Below are 17,267 nucleotides of genomic sequence, written 5' to 3'. Positions count from 1 at the left end.
GCTGCTGGGCCATAGACCGTGCTTTGCACAAGGGTACAGAGCCCGGAGCTCTTGGAGCCAGACCGGAATGGTGTGTTTTTTCCTACCAGGTAATAGACTACATCTGGTATCAGGTTTTCATCGGAAATGAAGAGAACTGCGTGTGTCCTGTCAGTCAGCATTTGACGTTCCAAGAGCTCGCTCGCAGTCTCTTTCATTCGCTCGCTCATTCGCTGTCTGAACACTGGGGCGGCAGTTGGCAGTGCAAGTTCACTCAGTTCTGTTTAGCATATTCTCCCAGACAAGGCTGGAGTGGGGGCGGCTAACCTTGCTTCCCCTTCTCTGTGTTTCCCTGTTTGTTTTGCAAGTTTTGGAAAGGGATGCTCTGGTGTTGGCCCTCCTCCGCGAACCTGTCGTCATGCACTGGGGACAGTCTGGGTTGGAGGTTTGCAGGGAGGCCTCAAGTCAGAAATCTGTTCCAGTCAATGGACAGCAGAGCTCAGAGCCACTGTGCTGGTCCCGAGGCAGGCTGCACTGCTGTCTTGCGGAGCTGAGGCCTGGGTCACGGGCTCTGGGTCGAGGCTGTGAGAGCTGCTGATGGGCCGTCGGGCCAGAGGGACTCCCGTCGCGGCTGCAGCGGGCAAGCGATGGCAGCTCCTTTGCCCTCTGTCCCCATCAGCAGGGATGGTCGGGGTACTGCTGAGGTCACAATGCTGGGAGGAGGGTCACGTGATGTTCGTTCGGTGCTTAGCACAGTGAACCCACCTTGTAAGCGCTTTCTCTGTGTGCTAAATCCACAGACAGCCGTACGGAAAATTAAGACAGGTGGAGAAGAGGTAGGGCCAGGAAAACCAAGCATCTTTTCTCAGATTGCACAGTGCTGGCCCCCTGGCTCCTGGGAACAGTGGCTCCCGTTGACAGGTCTCGAGCCCAACTGTGATGCGGGGCGAGTGTGTGTGGGCGTCCGGGTTGGTTCCTTCTTGCTCAGCGGTCCTGGCTGGGCTCCAGAAGCGCAGCCCCTGCATGCTTGGGCCGGGAGTGGTTGTATTTTGTTTCTGTGCTTCCTCTGAAACTGGTGATGGGAATGGGAGAGGACACGTGAAGGTGAAGGTTGGAGTTGGAATTCGTGATAATTAGGGATTTATTGTAATTTTCAGTTAACCTGGATTTTATTTCTGTTCTTTTTGAGTGATACCAATAAAGTCGGACTTCCAGTATGCTATGTGAGCATTTCTTTTGAAATGTTTCCATTTGGTATAAGAACACGATTCTTCAGTCAAAGCCATTTCTAAAAATCACAGCTGACACTAATGTTTTCCCTTAGCAATTGAGTCTCTCTTTTTCTGGAAACATCTGAAAGCCTCTGTTACTTACAGTTTCTTTCCTGGAGCTGGAAGCCGGCCTGCCACTCCCCCCACTCCTGGTCTGACTCCGGCATGGGTCCTCCTGCAGACACTGCGGTGGGCATAGCAGGACTTTAAGTGTTCGCTTTTAATTATATTTTTAGGAGCATTTCAAAGGGTTATTATCTTCTTTGTCATACCTGGCCCATTTCCTGGTACTAAACTCAAAATAGCATCTGATCCTGTTGGTTGCGTAACACGCCGAGTCATAATTTCTTCTTGTGCTGCTGGGGTAACTGGTGCTCCCGGCGGCTCCGTGGTCATCCAGCTGCGCTCTTCCACAGCTGCCGCTGTGCTGCCTCCCAGCTCTCGGGGACGGGCAGTCGGCCCTTCTGGGTGTGTATGCCGTCCGCGGACATGATCAGGTGCTACCAAGCAGAAAAAATACGGGATGTAAAAACCAGCATATGAGATAACTGTGAAACTAGCATGTGCTTTGAGATGGCTCATCTTTTCCCGAAGAAAATTTGCTAAGAGAGACATCTTTCAGGGAAAGATTAAGATTGCATAAAATTTAAGACTCAAAAACAAATTTAAAAAGTTTTTAATTGAAGTATACAGTTGACTCACTAGAACTTCAGAATTTATAATATTGTAAAATGGTTGAAATTTAATTACTCATTGAATGCTATTTGAGCTGTTCTTAAATAATTTTTTAGTAGGAAAAAATTTTATAGACCGCTTTATATAATGCTAATTTATGTTAATTAGCATTCGAAAGGTGCAAATAATCTACCTTTCTAATAATTTGAGAGTGTTAATACCCTATTTTCCTTGTTCTTGTTTTGTGTAAGGACCCCACACTTCTGGTCATTTTGTTTTAGATACTTCACATAAAATGTAATGTTAACGAACTTTCAGCCCCTTGAGAAAATGTCTTCAGTTTTTAACTATCAAATTTAAGAATAATTGTCATTATTTCCAAAGAAGATAAGCATGTAGGGGGAAAGTGCTGCTTCTTGCCCGTCAGGATTGCGGAGACAAGTCCTCTCCTCACCTCCCCACCCCCACCCCCCAGATCAGCAGGTTTGCGTTTGCTTATTTCTCCTTAGTTCCTACCTTGTTACTCCAGTCCGGCGGAACCTGAATGCCCTCTCGCCCATCATTTCATTTTATCAACATAATGTTTGTTTATAGCACCTCTTACAATCAAAGGAGCGTATATTTACTAGTCCATTTTATTTGTGTGTGTTTTTTAAATTTTTTAATGTTTTAAAAAAGATTTTTATTTATTGGTTAGAGAGAGAGGGAGAAAAAGAGCACAAGCAGAGGGAGCAGCAGGCAGAAGGAGAAGCAGACTCCCCACCCAGCAGGGAGCCTGATGTGGGACTGGATCCCAGGACCCGGGGATCTCCATCCAAGCCAAAGGCAGATGCCCCGCCATCGGAGCCACCCAGGCATCCCTTTTGTGTTTTTAATGTGTAGTACCTCTTTTTTCCTTTTAATGACATTTTATATACTTCTAAAAATAATGGCTAAAAAAAAATAAACTTTCTGTTGGCTAATGTGACTTTTAAGTATGATATTTATGTGATAACATTAACTAACAGAATTGTAAAGCTAAGCCTTGCCAGGTGTTTTTGGGGCATCCGTCCCCTGATAGTGACACGGACGTTATAGATGGGTGCGGGTCGTAACCTTGTCGTACGCTTACTGGGATACTTCGGGGCTCATGAGCTTGTGGAATGTTTCTCTTGTAATTTACAGTCAGCTCACTCCTTGGAGCCCTAACTTCGTCTCCATGTTCAGTTCACAGTTTGATGGGAAGGAGATGCATTTGTTCCTGTTTGCGCGGGAGGCCACCCCGTCAGCTGGGACTTGGCATTTTCAGAAGCTAAAACTCAGGAGTGCGTATGCTTCAGGCCCGGGTTTGACTTCAGAGGCCTTTACACTCCTCTTTGTGGTTCTGCTCTCGGAAGAGCCCACGTCCCGCAGGGGAGTGCGCTAGGCATTTTCACAGGGCGGGCAGAGAGAACACGCCCGTCCTCTACTGCTCTCTCCATGCTCCGGAACCCTTTACGCTCTGTCTTTTCCATAGCTGCATTGTTCTGTGTATATTCATGTCATTTCTTTAAAGTACTAAGTAAAAGACGTTCGTGATGAAAAGAAAAGCAGGGAGAACAGGAGGTTTAATGTCACAGGGACAGGAAAGCAGTCCCAGGTAGGAAGAAGGGTGTTACTGACCCGCGCGCATGTGGTGTTCATCTCTGTTGCAGCGTGGGTGTGCGGCGATAGGCGCTGCGCCGGGAGAGCGTGGACGGAGTGCTGAGTGCCGCGGAGATGCGAAGGCAGGGACCCCGGATCAGTGCTTGGGACACCCTTAGGTGCTAGCTGGGCACGTCAGGCAGTGGGCAGCTTGTCCGCGGGCCTGGATGGGAAGCGCTTCCGGAACATACAGTGCAGGCCTGAGGTTGGAGAAGAGGTCGGGCGGGTGGACAGAGCCCAGTTTATCGGCCGCTGCCTGTGCCATGTTCATTGTTTTCTCCATTTTATCCCGCGTGTGGAATAGATCACTGTACAGTTTTAACCGGGGGAAATAGCATGACCGCAGTTGCGTTTTAGAAAGATTAGACCCAGGAGCTATGGAAGGCGCGTTGGAAGGGCCAGTTGCAGGGGAAGCTCTGGCAGGGACTTCCTGCTGCCGAGGGATGAGGGGACCCAGAACCGACTGTAGGACAGGGAGGGGGCTTGCTGCTTTGTGAGCTGTGGGGAGGAGGACCTCTGGGGCGACTCTGGGCATCTGTCCTGGATAACTTGGGGGACGGAGACACTCCTGGTGTGAAGCAGAATCTAGAAGGAGGGCTGGCGAGAAGAGCACTGGTTTGCGCTGAAGCATGTTAATGCAGGTCGTGCAGATGTGCCCGTGGGCAGGCGGCCAGGGCGGTGCGGCTGACAGGGACGTTTGGGTCGGAGGTAGGGATTTGGATGTCCCTGGTATTGTGTGGTCGAGGTTCTGGGTGGGAATGAGACCTCCTGTGCGGAGTGTCTGTGGGGAGAGGAAGAAGGCTGAGAAAGAACGGGAAGTGGGAAGAGAGACAGGGAAGTTGACAGAGGGGTTCGCCAGGCAGACGGAGAGAGGAACTCATGGAGGCGTGTGCGGCACTAGTGTTTGGTCATCAGCGGCAGCAAGTTGCATAGGCACCAGATGGGGGCCACTGGTTACGGACCGCCGCCTGGTGTCCCTGGAAGCAGGGCCAGAGCAGCCCGGGACGGACAGGGCGCTGCAGCGGGTGTAGCGGCCGGGGCGGTCCTCTGTTACTGTCCTCCCTCGGAAAGCTTGTCCTCTTGTCCTCACCAGGAGCCAGAAGGAAGCTTTGGGGTGGGTTCAATGGGAGCGACACGAGACTGCGGAGACAGGAGACCGGAGGGGTCCAGAAGTCACGATCCTTTCTGTCGCCAGGATCTTGGAAAGGAAGGCGTGAGAGTTGGGTCGCAGAGTCACTCCACTTGACTTGTCCTGGTTTGAGATGGTCTTGGAAGCTGCTCAGAGGGACTTGCCCTTAAATTTCCTTATTGATCTTTCTTTCCTTTTTTGGGGGGGGGGGTCAGATACACATTACCAGACACTATTTTTGCATTAAATTTATTTCTGACGGTAGACCCTGACACAGCTGTCGGCTTGCTCACCAAGTGTGCTCTCACGTGTGCCCGGGGTGGGCCTTCGAGTCTGGCCTGGACCCTCGAGCCCTCCCCTTCCCTGGATGTCCAGGCGGCCCGACAGCTGGGGTGCACCTGCCCGGCGGCCGTGCCCATCCCTGCTCTCCGGGAGGGAGGGCTTTTGTCTTCATGGGCAGTGAGTGTCTGTGCTGCGTGCCGGCGTTTCCGACTTTGCTCGTAAAATAAGTCTGATAATTTCTCATGTGTGAATGAAACTCAGTGTACGTCAGCAAATTTGTATGTTTTAAAAGTCCAAGAATGCACCTCTCTGACTGGGATTTCATATTTCAGAATACCTTTGGAAGAAAGAGATTTTTAGGGATGGTATCATCTATTTCCTTCCTTCCTTCCTTCCTTCAGTTTTGTTTATTTTTCCACAAATTGAGCTGTAATTGTCATCTAACATTGTGTAAGTTTGAGGTATATAACATGTTGATTTGCTGTATTTGTATATTACGATATGATTACCCCGGAGTGTTAGTCAATACCTCATGCCGCGTGACTATTATTTGTCGTCGGGGCAGTCAGAAAGAGATGGCGCCATGTTCTGCCTGTCCTGGAGTAAGGTTGGCCAGCCTTGCTTCATATTCCCGTTGTCAGAAATAAAATTAATAAGGAGGAAGTCTGCTTCACATAATAATTAACCAGTCAGCTTTTGAACCAGCTATAAAAACGAAGTCTGTATGTTCCAGTTTACAAAATCTCATTAAAACAACATTTGGGGCTCAAGAAAGTCTGGTTTGAGCTCTTTGGGTGGCTGACCCCTTACCCGCAGGCTTTTGGGAAGGTCCTCGGGACCTTCTCCGAGCCGTGTCCCTCTGAACCGTGCTGCTGGGTAGAGCCTGGTCAGTCTCTAGCGGGGACGCGTCCCGCTGCTTCCTCAGTGGCAGAACTAGTGGGCGGGGCCCCACCAGGCGCTCAGTGGGCTTGTGTCTGCTCTGGGAAGATGTATTACTTCGTCAGGTGAGACCATCGTTCCGAGTTCTGTGGTGACCCATAAAGGATCGTGAACGTTGCAGTTATACCGAAGTCATTTCAAACAGAAACGCCTCATAAAGGACGTTAGGCTTGAGGATTGCATGGAGCGCTGGGTGTTGTACGTAAACAATGAATCTTGTGACGCTTCATCCCAGACTAATGGTGACTAACATAGCACAATAAAAATTCTAAAAAATCACGAAGTCGGGACTGTGGTTGTGCTAATTGAGCAGAAAACATTTACGGAAGTATCTCAGGGATATGGAAAGACTTAAAGACGTTCTTGCGCGTTTATTTGGTGGAACTCTACACAGTTGTCGCATGTTTGAAGAATAATAACAAAGGAAATGACTGTTTTGTTTAAGGCAAATGGGCCACAAAATTCTGTATACAGCATCCCTTTTAAAAATAAATTCACAAGAAAGAGTCTAAGATAAATTACCTAGTAAGGCCACGACCTCCCGAAGGAACATGAACTCTCGCTCTGTTTCAGCTAATCTGCCGGTGCCAACAATCGCGGCGATCGACGGGCTTGCCTTGGGTGGTGGCCTCGAGCTGGCTCTGGCGTGCGACATTCGCGTGGCAGGTGAGGACCCGTCAGAGATGACCCTGTGCTCGCTCTCCAGATGCCTCCCGATGCTCTGCTCTTCCTCGTGCTGAGTAGAACGTTTAGAAGGAGGCACCCGCTGGGCATGACGGAACGCTGACGATCCCCAGTGTGGGAGACAGTCTGCTAGAGGAGAGGAGGACGGGAATCGGGTCAGACAGAACTGAATGTGCATCGCAGGCCCTGTCCTTCTCCGATCAGTTTCCTCCTCTGAAATGGGGGAGACGGCGGGGGCTGCTGCGAGGATCCAGTGAGCGGATCCGTGGCCTGTGCCCTGCACAGGCACTTAAGTCATGTCAGCTACAGGAACGATAACTTAATCTCTCTGAGGTTCACTTGCTTCTTGCTTGGTTTCCTGTGGGTGGGATGAGGCGATGATGAAAATAATACTGAGAACAATTAGTGCTGGCCTGTGCTGAGCGCTGACCCGGTGCCCAGCCTGGCTCCGAGCCCCTGACGTGAATTACGTCATGCCACGGCCTGGCAGCCCTCTGTGATAGGCGCTCCGTGCTGCTGGAGGAAGCTGGGGCCCGGAGAGGAGCAGGAACGGGCCGGAGCAGTGGCTGAGCCGGGGCTGGAACCCAGGCAGTCTGGCACCACGGCCCACACTCCCCCCGTTCTGCCAGAGCCCCGCAGACTGCCACCATATGGCCACACTGGGGTGACATAAAGGGACCCTGGCCCTGAGGAGCCGGTGAAGCAGGCAGCAGGCTGTGTGTCTCTGTCCTTCCCCTGGCTCCCACTATGGCTCCGGAAGCAGCTGCCTGCTAGCAATGGAGTCCATGTAATTCTGTTTTCAATAGCTTTGGCCATTTCTTGGGAATTGTAGCTGCCAGTCCATGCGGACTCTTTCCCCCTTTCTCCTTTATTTTAGATCTCTGCGTGCTTGTCTGAAATCAGGAGTTTTAAATGGAAAAGCTGAGGTACCCATAGTCGGTTTCCAAAAGAGTGCAGATTGTGGGAATTAGGATATGGGAGGTGGTCTAGATACATTTGGATATGCAAATAAACAAATAATTAAGAGGTTTTAAAGTAGCCATGAAAACAACACACAGAAGGAGGAACCCTGACCAGCTGTCAGAATGTAAACCATTTGTCAGAAGGAACCAGAGATTGGGCCCTGAAAAGCCGCCGTATGTGGCGGGATACACGAAGCTGTTTGATTTGCGGGACTCTTCAGGCAGCTGAAGGCCCCGCTCGCCCGGCACAGCCTCGCGCCCCCTCCCGAATAATAATGGGGCCTCCGCCTGCAAACAGGACTTGGCAGCCTGGGTCAGATCACGCGGTTACAGCCCCGGCCTTTCTGCACCGAAGATAAATTCGCTGCCGACCCGTTTTGAAGAGGAAATGTCTCGGGAATCTCCTGATGTCTGTCATTTACAGTGTTTACTTATTTCTGTAACCAAATGCCTTCTGAAGTGACTTTTAAAAAGATTTGTGACACAGGTTTACTTAGTCAACAGAGTATTTCTAGCTGATTTTAGTAACTTTGTCAAGCTGTAATATTTGAATCTGATGATACGGATTTTACTTAATTTTCTTCCTTCCTTTCTTAGCTTCCTCCGCGAAAATGGGCTTGGTTGAGACGAAGTTGGCGATTATTCCTGGTGGAGGTATGAACTGTCCGCGCCCATTGATTTATTCTTAGCAACAGGGCCCAAGGCAAAAGGGTGTTGGTTGAAAGGTGGCATTTTGGGTAAAGAGACTAATACTGTATTGTTTGCTTTTGTAGCAAAGTCCTTCTGTAAAATGTGCTCTTTTCGTTTAGGTGGTTGAGAAGGTGCTGGGTGTGTTGGGTGCTGCCCTGTTTTTGTGGTGTCTCCTGTGCTTCTCTGTGTAACTTCTTAATTTTCAAATTATTGTTTTCAGCCACATTTTTCTTGAAACGTTGCACTGATATTTTGAAAGCAGCCTGCACACGGTCCGACCGCGCTGGAGGAGTGGGCAGGGCTCCCCAGGCTACATGCCAGCTTTTTCGTTTGTGTGCAGCAGGACAAAGGTTGGGGTTAGTGGGTGGCCTGAAGTTGGAGCGGAGGTCTTTCTTCTGCCACTACAAAAAAGACAGGTGAGCTGCTTCTTGGGAAGACTCATTTGAGAAAGCACTTTTCCAACACTGACAAGGAAATCTTGTATCACCCAGTAAGTCTGAAATACTTGTTCTTTTGTCTGATGAGAGAATTTGGAGCTACTCCGGTTTTCATGAAGTTGTTCTCCCAGAAAGTCGGGTTCACTTGAGATGTGCCTGTTGATGATTTATTCGTGTGTGAATCAAATCACAGTAGCAGTGTAAAAGAAACAGTAACTGTAAAAATTAAAAGCGGCGTTTGAACATTTTAGGTATGTTTGTACCTGGGCAGGTTACAATTGTGTGTTTAACCTTATCATTAGAAACGTGCTTATCCCGATTAGGGTGGATAGGGAGAAACTAAAACACAATTCAGTTAAATTGGTGACTACCCAGGTCAATGTGTAAGACTCACTGAAAGGTTTCTACTTCAGTTGTCCGTGAAAACGCTATTCTTGTGGGTAAAAGCACTTGATAACTGCCTGTTCGACCGTGCCAGTCCTGTTCAGCGACTAACGGAAATGCTGGGAGGAGGATTTCTGTGGAAATGGATCCAACTGGAAAGAATTATCAGAAAACTAACACTGGAAATAAAGCAAGGTTTAGGAAAAGGATGATGATATGATGTTTCTGAAATTCTTTTAAGAAGCAAGCATTTATTGGTTATTAGGGTATAGCTAACCCTAGAAAGATGGAGACTGTAGTAGAACGGCGACAACCGCCTCTCCCCCCCCACCCCCTGAGATAGGTCAGCCTGGAACCTGTGAGTGTAATGTTATTTGGAAAAAAAGGTCTTTGCAGATAGAGTGTGAAGGATCTTGAGACGACCTCATTCTGGATTATCTGAATGAACGTCGAATCTGATAATAGTGTCCTTACAAGAAGAGACGAGGGGAAGCAGGAGAAGGTCCCGTGAAGACAGACTGAAGAGAAGCGTTTGCAGGTCCCAGAAGGCCAAGGACTGCTGGCGGCCGCCAGAAGCTCAGAGCCTCCGGAAGGAACCACCCCTGCCAGCATCTCGAGTTTGCACTCTGTCCTGCACAGCTCTAAGAGGAGACTTCTGTGGTCTTAAGCCAGCGAGTTTACGATAATATGTTCCAGCAGCCCTTGGAGACTCGTACAGTGGTGTTTAACGTTTCGGTGATTTTTTTCTGGACAGTGAATTAGTGGGTGGCAGCGATAAAGGGCGGGAGGAAGATGAACTTGGTATTTGGGATATTTGTCATTATCTCAAAGATGAAATGTTTTGTATTAAAAGCCCGAGAAGGTAGAACAGCTGCATGGGCATCGTGTGTTGGTTAGAGGGAGGCAGCCTGACTGGCCGCACTGCAGAAACCCGAGTGCGGGTGCCCGCTCCTTCCCTCTCGGCTCCTGAGCCGCCCCCGCCTTTTGGGTCTGGGGACCAGCGTCTTCTGTCCAGAGTATGGGAGTTGCTCAGGGTCCTCCTCAGCCAGGGACCCGTTGATTAGAACCCGCGTGTAGGTTTAATTCATTTTGGACTGTGCAGTCTCAGGATTGTAATTATTTCTAAAATTTTTATTAAGTGAATTTGTGATAAAATTCAGAATGCTTTACCATTTTCCCATCTACTTATAAAGGATCGAGGGAATGTGTCTCAGTTGCTCCTTTAATTAATGGCACTTTCAAGTTCACCCTCGTGCACCTGCTTCTCTGTGTGTCGCACTTTGCGTCGACAGAGTCCAGTTCTCTGGGAGCCCTGTGCCCTTTCGAGGAAGAAAGACGCAGGCGTTTGCGTTCACGTTCGTGTGATGGTTACTCACACACCCTAAGTCAGGCCCAGTTTTGATTTTTTTTTTTAACTATGTAGTTTCTCTAAGGTCTCTTTAGTGTACTGTCTGAAGGGGGGCTTCTGAAATCTCTGTGGAGAGAAATCCTCTGGTGGGCGTTTTGCCCACAGATACTTCCATCATATCCCTTTCTCCCCTTCCCTTTCTTGTAGATGAAAATACCACTCCCCCCCCCTTTCATAAAGTTGGTTTTAAATTGACGGACTTGCCTTGGCTCCTGTGATCCCTGAGATGTCGTCTTTTGGGCAGGGAACTGCTGTAAGAGCTTCTTAGAATAGACAGTGTAGACTTAGTTTCTTCCTCCCTCGCTGGTGGACCTCTTAGCTAAAAGCAGAGGCTGAACTTGCTTCCTGTTGTAGATGCAGCGTGGCCCTTGTCCCTGAGCCCTTGTCAGCGTCCACAGCTCCGCTGGTCATCCGCTTCACGCGGGACCAGCTGTGGACCCACCCTGGGGTAGGGATCGGGGCGGGAGCGACAGTATTGTGGAAACAGCAAACGCTTTGCTTTCCTAGTCCTATGAAGACTGCGGCCAGTTCCTCAGGGTGCAGGGTCTGAGCTGCGTGTACACTGGAAACCGTGGTGCTACCGGTCTGGTAGAGTTGGGCCCCTCTGCTCGGACAGGCTGCACTCCCCGTTGGGCGGCCCTGGCCGTCCTGTTGGCATCACTTCTTCCTTTTTGTGATGACAGCTCACAGGGAAACAGTTGACAAAGCCTAGCATTTAGCTTTCTAAAGGTTTCCTTTCTTTCTTTCTTCCTTTTCCACTTGAGCTTGAGCCCAAGTGATAATATGGTTCTTTTTAAGATATATTTTATAAATTTTCTGAAAACAAGTTAAATGAAAAACAGTTGTTTTGGGGAGAGTAATGTTCCTAGTGAACATGAGTACTAGAGGACCGTCACCGATAGTGTCATTCTTAGATGAGTATTCTAAATTTTAGTGTCTAGGAAGCGAGAGATTGTTCCGTGATGACTATTGGAAGTAGTTAATGGAAAGGAGTGCAGAACATACTAATCTGAATTGAACTTCTTTAAATAGCGTTATAGCAGATGTAATTGGAAAAGTTAAATGTAACTGAGTATCATATACTCTACCCCGTGTTTTTACTTGTAATATATATGTTTTATTATAGACACATGCTATAAAATCCAAAATACACAATGTCAATGATTGAAAGCACTAGCCAATTTGAAAATCATGAAGATTGTTCCCAAGGACCTTCCCAAAGCATCCTGAGTTACACTGGGGGTCTGCGTGCGGCTAACAGCTCTGCTCTGGCCTCCGGGTCTTCTCCTTACCGAAGGCAGCTGCGGCTCCTCGCTCTTCCCAGCGGCGAGAACGTTCCAGCAGTGGGAACGAAGGTTCCCTTTCCGAAACAGCTCTTCCTGCCCTATACTGCGTTTGTAAGAACCAAGCAGAACCAAGTCCAGAGCGTTAGAGTTCTTGTGGCAGTTGAGGGAATTTCTTGTAAGTGTGTGCAGAAAGCGGTGGCAGGCGGCCTCATGCCCTGCTCTTTGCTTCTTGCTGCTTCGACCGGAGGACTTGGGGTTGGTGCCAAGAACCCTCCCTGCCGCTCGGAGCGCGTCCAGGCCCCAGGCTTGGGCATGCACGCACCACCAGGACGGGGACGCGTCCATGGTTCTCTCAGATTTCCTCCAGCTTGTTGTTTGGGAAATATCCACACTTCGGAACATTTGAAAGGCAGAAAAGTGGTTCTCTTTATATGCCTCGCCAAGCTCTGCCCGTCCCCACACACCTCCTCTGGCGGCCCCCTCCTGGGCTCATCTGCACCCCGTTTGTTCCTGCGGAGCCGTTGGGAATGAGCAGGCGGACCCTTGGTTGTGGCAGCGCGCCTCTCCTCGGAGGACAAACCCGCACAGAACACCCAGCTGCGGCCCCCCGCGCCAGCTGAGCTCTCATCGCAGCTCCCCACGGGCTCATCGTGTGTGGTGCGTTTTGGCTTTGCTTTTTCAATTCGGGTTCGCGTCAGTTCGGTTGTGTTTGGTTAGATCTGTGCGGTTTCTGTTTGGTTTCTTAGATCTAGACCGGTCTTCCAGGCGTTTGTTTCTTTTTTTTTTTTTTTTTTTTTTTTAAAGATTTATTTATTTGACAGAGAGAAATCACAAGAGAGGCAGGCAGAGAGAGAGGAAGGGAAGCAGGCTCTCCGCTGAGCAGAGAGCCCGATGCGGGACTCGATCCCAGGACCCTGAGATCATGACCTGAGCCGAAGGCAGCGGCTTAACCCACTGAGCCACCCAGGCGCCCCTGTTTCTTACAGCACTTTTCTTAGAGCGTTCAGACAAGTCACCTCACCGGGGTTTACTCATTCTGAGTGACTGAGGCGTTTCCTCACGTTGGGAGGCAGGCGAGCATGTGAGCCCGAGTGCTCGGTGGGCCGCGCCGGGTCTCCTTTTCGCTCTGCACCGCGGCTCTTGCTGTAGGTTGTTCCGCGTTGGGTGACGGTGCTGCGGATCCCTTCTTCACGCGGTGACGGGGGCTAACTTTCACTCTCTGCTTTTGGAAAGCTCCCAGGAAAACCATCGTTATCACTCTTACTGGCCCTGACCCTTCCCCGGACTGAGAGCGGGAGGAAGGGAACGGAGAACGGCTGTCCCGGCACGGGGCTGGGGTCCCGGTCCGGCCGCCGGTGTCTGGGCCGTGGCCAGGGCCGTTTGAGCCGGGCCGCGCAGTGTCGGGAGCTGCCGCTTGTCCGGACGCCGCTATCGTGCGGAGGGCCGTGTCGGCAGCCTCGTGGACATCCTCGGGTTCCCGTGAGGACGGGAGCCGCTGCCGCTGGGCGCCCTTCGCGGGACCTACTCTTTGCTGAGCCGAGTCCGACTGCAGTGAACGCGGACCCTTGGGCTCCGGCCGGTTCACCGGTCACACCGTCTCTGGAGGGAACGTGGGAAGGAGATCCCTTCACGTCGCTTGTGAACTCCTGACTCACTCCTGGGCTGTGCATGCGTGTGTGTGATTCTGCACAGAGATCAGACACTGAGGACTTGAACTGAGAGATGGGCCGCTGGCCAGATCCGAAACTGGCCGAAGTCCTCCCAAACAGAGCAGTGCTGAAGCCACGGTCCGCAGAAGGCTGGCTGGGACGTGTGGCCTGAGTCCATCTAGCATTGACTGAACGCGGAAACAGAAAGGTCCAGGCCGGAATTACTCAGCATGTGAAGAACCCGAAAATCTCAACTTGCATGGGAGAAGACGAACAGATGCCATCTAAGATGGTAGGTGTTAGAGTTATGAGAAAGATTTTAAAGCACTTACCGTAAAAATGCTCCGAGAAGTGAGGGTGAACCTTTCAGGTTCCTGCTCTTCACCTTGTCAGCGCGGGGCTTCCCGTGCTAGGGTTCTGGGAATGACGAGATGTGATCGACAGCAGTTTCTCAGTCACGTAGGTTCCCATTCCCAAGGAGGAGGACACTGCGGACACCCCACGGGGTAACAAAGAGGGTGTGATCTGGAGGAGAGGATCCAGCATGGCTGTGAGAAGCCGGCTTCATAGTAAGGGGAGGGTGGACTGCCCCATGGGTCCCACAGGAGGATGTGGTAGGCTTGGTTTTTTGTTTGTTTTTGCTTTTGTTTTTTCCTTGTTAATTTTTTTTTTTTGAACTCAGGAACCTGAGAGCAAGAGTCGCATGCTCCAGATTGTGCCTGCCAGGTGCCCTGACGGGCTTGTTTGAATGATTCTGTGGTCACTGGAACCACTGCCCAGAGATCAGTAGGAACCGGCTGGTCTCTTTGGTGAGGAGGGTTGTTTGTCTAGGGCACTTACCATGGGAGCAGAGAGCGGAGGGGAGCTTGTGCTCAGGCCACTGGTGGTTCATCTGGTGTCCCTAGATGTTAGGAAGCACGTGCTGTTGGGCCTTAATTTTAGGCCTTACACAACACAAACAGGTGGAAATACAGCAAGCTTCAGAAAAGAAATAAAAGATACAGAGTATCCTACTTTAGGGCTGAAAAATACATTAGCCAAAATAAGAAGCAGGTGGATGGACTGAATACGGTAGAGAGATGACAGAAGAAAGAGAGCGTGAACTTGAAGGTGTGTCCACATGACGCTAGGCGGCATGTTGGCGGTACCGACACTCAGTTTGGACCTGTGTTGTTCCTGAGTGGTGGTTTGCTGTAATTTTTCTTATTTTTAAGATACCTTTAACAGCTCTTCTTTATAATTGATGCGCAAGAAACTGCATGTATTTTTAGCAAAGATATTTGTGAGTTTTGACATTTGTATACCCATGAAACCGTTAACAGCTAAGATAATAAATATATCACCCCCAAAGCTTTTTCACGCCACAACTGAACCACTCTCTGTCACTATAGATTAGTTTTCATTTTCTAGAATACGTAAATGTAATAGTCTCTGTAATCTTTGCCTGGCCTTTTTATTCAGCAAAATCATTTTGATACTCATGTATTTTATAGTGAATTTCAATACTTAATTCCTTTTTATGGCTGAATGACGCTGCATTGTATCGGTATACCACAGCTTGATCACTTTTGGATAGATACTTGGCTTATTGCCAGGTCTGGGGGTCTTACGAGTGAAGCTGCTATAAATATTTGTATATATTGTACACATTGGCTGTACACTCCAGCCTTTGTGTGGACAGACATTTTCAGTTACCTTGGGTAAATGCTTAGGATGGGAATGGCTTCATATGGTTAATATGTATTTATGTTCTTAATAAATTGCCAAACTGATTGTCCCACTTGGCTGGACCAGCATGTGTGAGAGTTCCCAGCAGAAGGAATGAGAATTCCCTTTTCTTTTGCATCCTCGCTGAGCTTGGCTCAATCTTCTTATGGATGTGATTTGCGGTTCCTTAATGTCTGATGATGTTGAGCATCTTCTCATCTGCTTCCTTGACATCTCTGGTTCTTTCATGATGTTTCTCCTCAGATCTTTTACCCATTTTTAAAAAGTGTTTTTATTTATTTGAGAGAGAGAGAGAGAGAGAAAGAGCAGCAATCGTGGGGAGCGAGAGGGAGAAGCAGACTCTGCAGTGAGTGTGGAGCCTGCAGCAAGGTTTGATCTCAGGACCCTGAGATCATGATCTGAGCCAAAATCAAGAGTCGGACGCCTAACTGACTGAGCCACCCAGGCAACCCTCTTTTTCCCATTTTTAATAAGATTGTTTTATTACTGAGTTTTAAATTCTTGATGTGTTTTCTTCTTCTTATTATAGAAACAAGTCCTTTTTCTGGTATATGCTTTGCAAAGACTTTCTTTCCATCTGTGAGTTGACTTTTTATTCTCAGCAGTTCATTGAAAGAACAAAATCTTAATTTTGGTGAAGGTCAGTTTATCAGCTTACTCTTTCATGGATTGTGATGTTGGTGTTGTGTGTACGGAATCTTCCCCTAAACCACAGTCATAAGTGGTTTTCTCCCATGTTTTGTTCTAGAACTTCTGTAGTTTTGGTTTACACTTAGATCTATGATCCATTTTGAGTCCATTTTTGTGTATAGTGTACCATATGGACTGATAAATGTTTGCATATAGACAGCTGATTGTTCCAGCACCGTGTATTGAAAAGAATGTTCTGTTCTTACTTACTTTTGCACCTTTGTCAAAAATGTGGTGTCCATGTATGTGTAGGAGTCTATCTGGACTCTTTTCTGTTCCATTAATCTTTGTCTGTCTTGATACCCAAACCGCATGGTCTTGATTACTGTAGCATTAAAACAAATCTTGAAAATAGGTTTTATTAGCCTTCTAATGTGTTTGTCAAAGTTGTTTTGTCTAATCTATATTCTTTACATTGCCGTATGAATCAACATGTTAATTTCTACAGAAAATCCTCCTGGGAGTTTGCAACTGTATTCAGAGACCCATGAACACCGTGTAACTCTATTTTGTTAGGTCGTTAATTTTTCTTTTTTCTTTTCTTTTTTTTTTCCTTTAAGGTATTATTTATTTGAGAGAAAGAGAGAACAGGGAAGGAGAGTGAGAGGGAGAAGCAGGCTCCTCACTGAGCAGAGAGCCTGATACAGGACTTGATCCCAGGACCCTGAGATCATGACCTGAACCAAAGGTAGACGCTCAACCTACTGAGCCACCCAGGCGCTCCCTGGTCGTTAATTTTTCCTGATCAAATTTTATGTTGTATTGTTTGGCAGAACATTCTGTAAATGTGAACTAACTAAAATTGTAAATTTTCTGTTTTTCTTTTCAGTTCTGTTAGTATTTTCTTCAAGTATTTTGAGGCCCTGTTAAGTATAGAAATACTTAGTTTTGTCATGTCTTATGATGGGTTTCTCTCTGTATCTTAAAATAATCTTTTTATCCCTGGTAATATTCTTTGCTATGAATTCTGCTGTGCCTGGTATTTATGTGACGACTCCAGTTTACTTTGGGTGGTATTAGCCTTTTTTGTTCTTTGCTGCCTTTTTATTCTTAAGCTATTTGTGTCTTTTATTTAAAACATGTTGCTAGTAGGCAGCATATTGTTGGGTCTTGCTTTTTCATCCTGTCTCAGGGTGGCTGCCTTCCATTGGAATATTCAGACTATTTACCACTAATATGATTATTGATATTTAAAAATCTCTCATTTTTATATTTATTCTCTGTTTCTGTTCCCCTTTTTTCTGCCGTTGTATGGCATAATTGAATATTCTTTTTATGATTCTGTTTTATGTCCTTGGTTGACTTATTCACTATTATTCTTTATTTTATTGATTGCTTTAGGGCAGGAACTGTACATCTTTCATTATGACAGACTACCGTCACGTGAATAAAACATTTCATGTACAGGAATG

The 17,267-nt window shown here is 48.1% G+C and overlaps 1 protein-coding gene across 10 annotated transcripts in view; it reads left to right on the top strand.

Moving 5' to 3' along the window:
• AUH (AU RNA binding methylglutaconyl-CoA hydratase) overlaps positions 1 to 17,267 on the top strand; it is a 138,264-nt gene that overhangs the window by 52,710 nt on the left and 68,287 nt on the right. For 5 of the 10 annotated variants that reach the window (XM_046021937.1, XM_046021931.1, XM_046021933.1 and 2 more), the window contains 2 exons: positions 6,511 to 6,603; positions 8,181 to 8,237. The exons of 1 other annotated variant lie outside the window; for it this stretch is intronic. In XM_046021937.1, the coding sequence (XP_045877893.1) occupies positions 6,511 to 6,603; positions 8,181 to 8,237 (150 nt within the window). Of the gene's footprint in view, positions 1 to 6,510; positions 6,604 to 8,180; positions 8,238 to 8,493; positions 8,690 to 14,119; positions 14,205 to 17,267 lie in introns of those variants that run through there. 4 more of the 10 variants (XM_046021932.1, XM_046021938.1, XM_046021935.1 and 1 more) reach the window with 3 other exon arrangements.

The sequence above is a fragment of the Meles meles genome, chromosome 11 (genome assembly GCF_922984935.1).
Source record: "Meles meles chromosome 11, mMelMel3.1 paternal haplotype, whole genome shotgun sequence".
NCBI classification, from domain to species: Eukaryota; Metazoa; Chordata; class Mammalia; order Carnivora; family Mustelidae; genus Meles; species Meles meles.
This window is presented reverse-complemented; position numbering and strand designations above follow the sequence as displayed.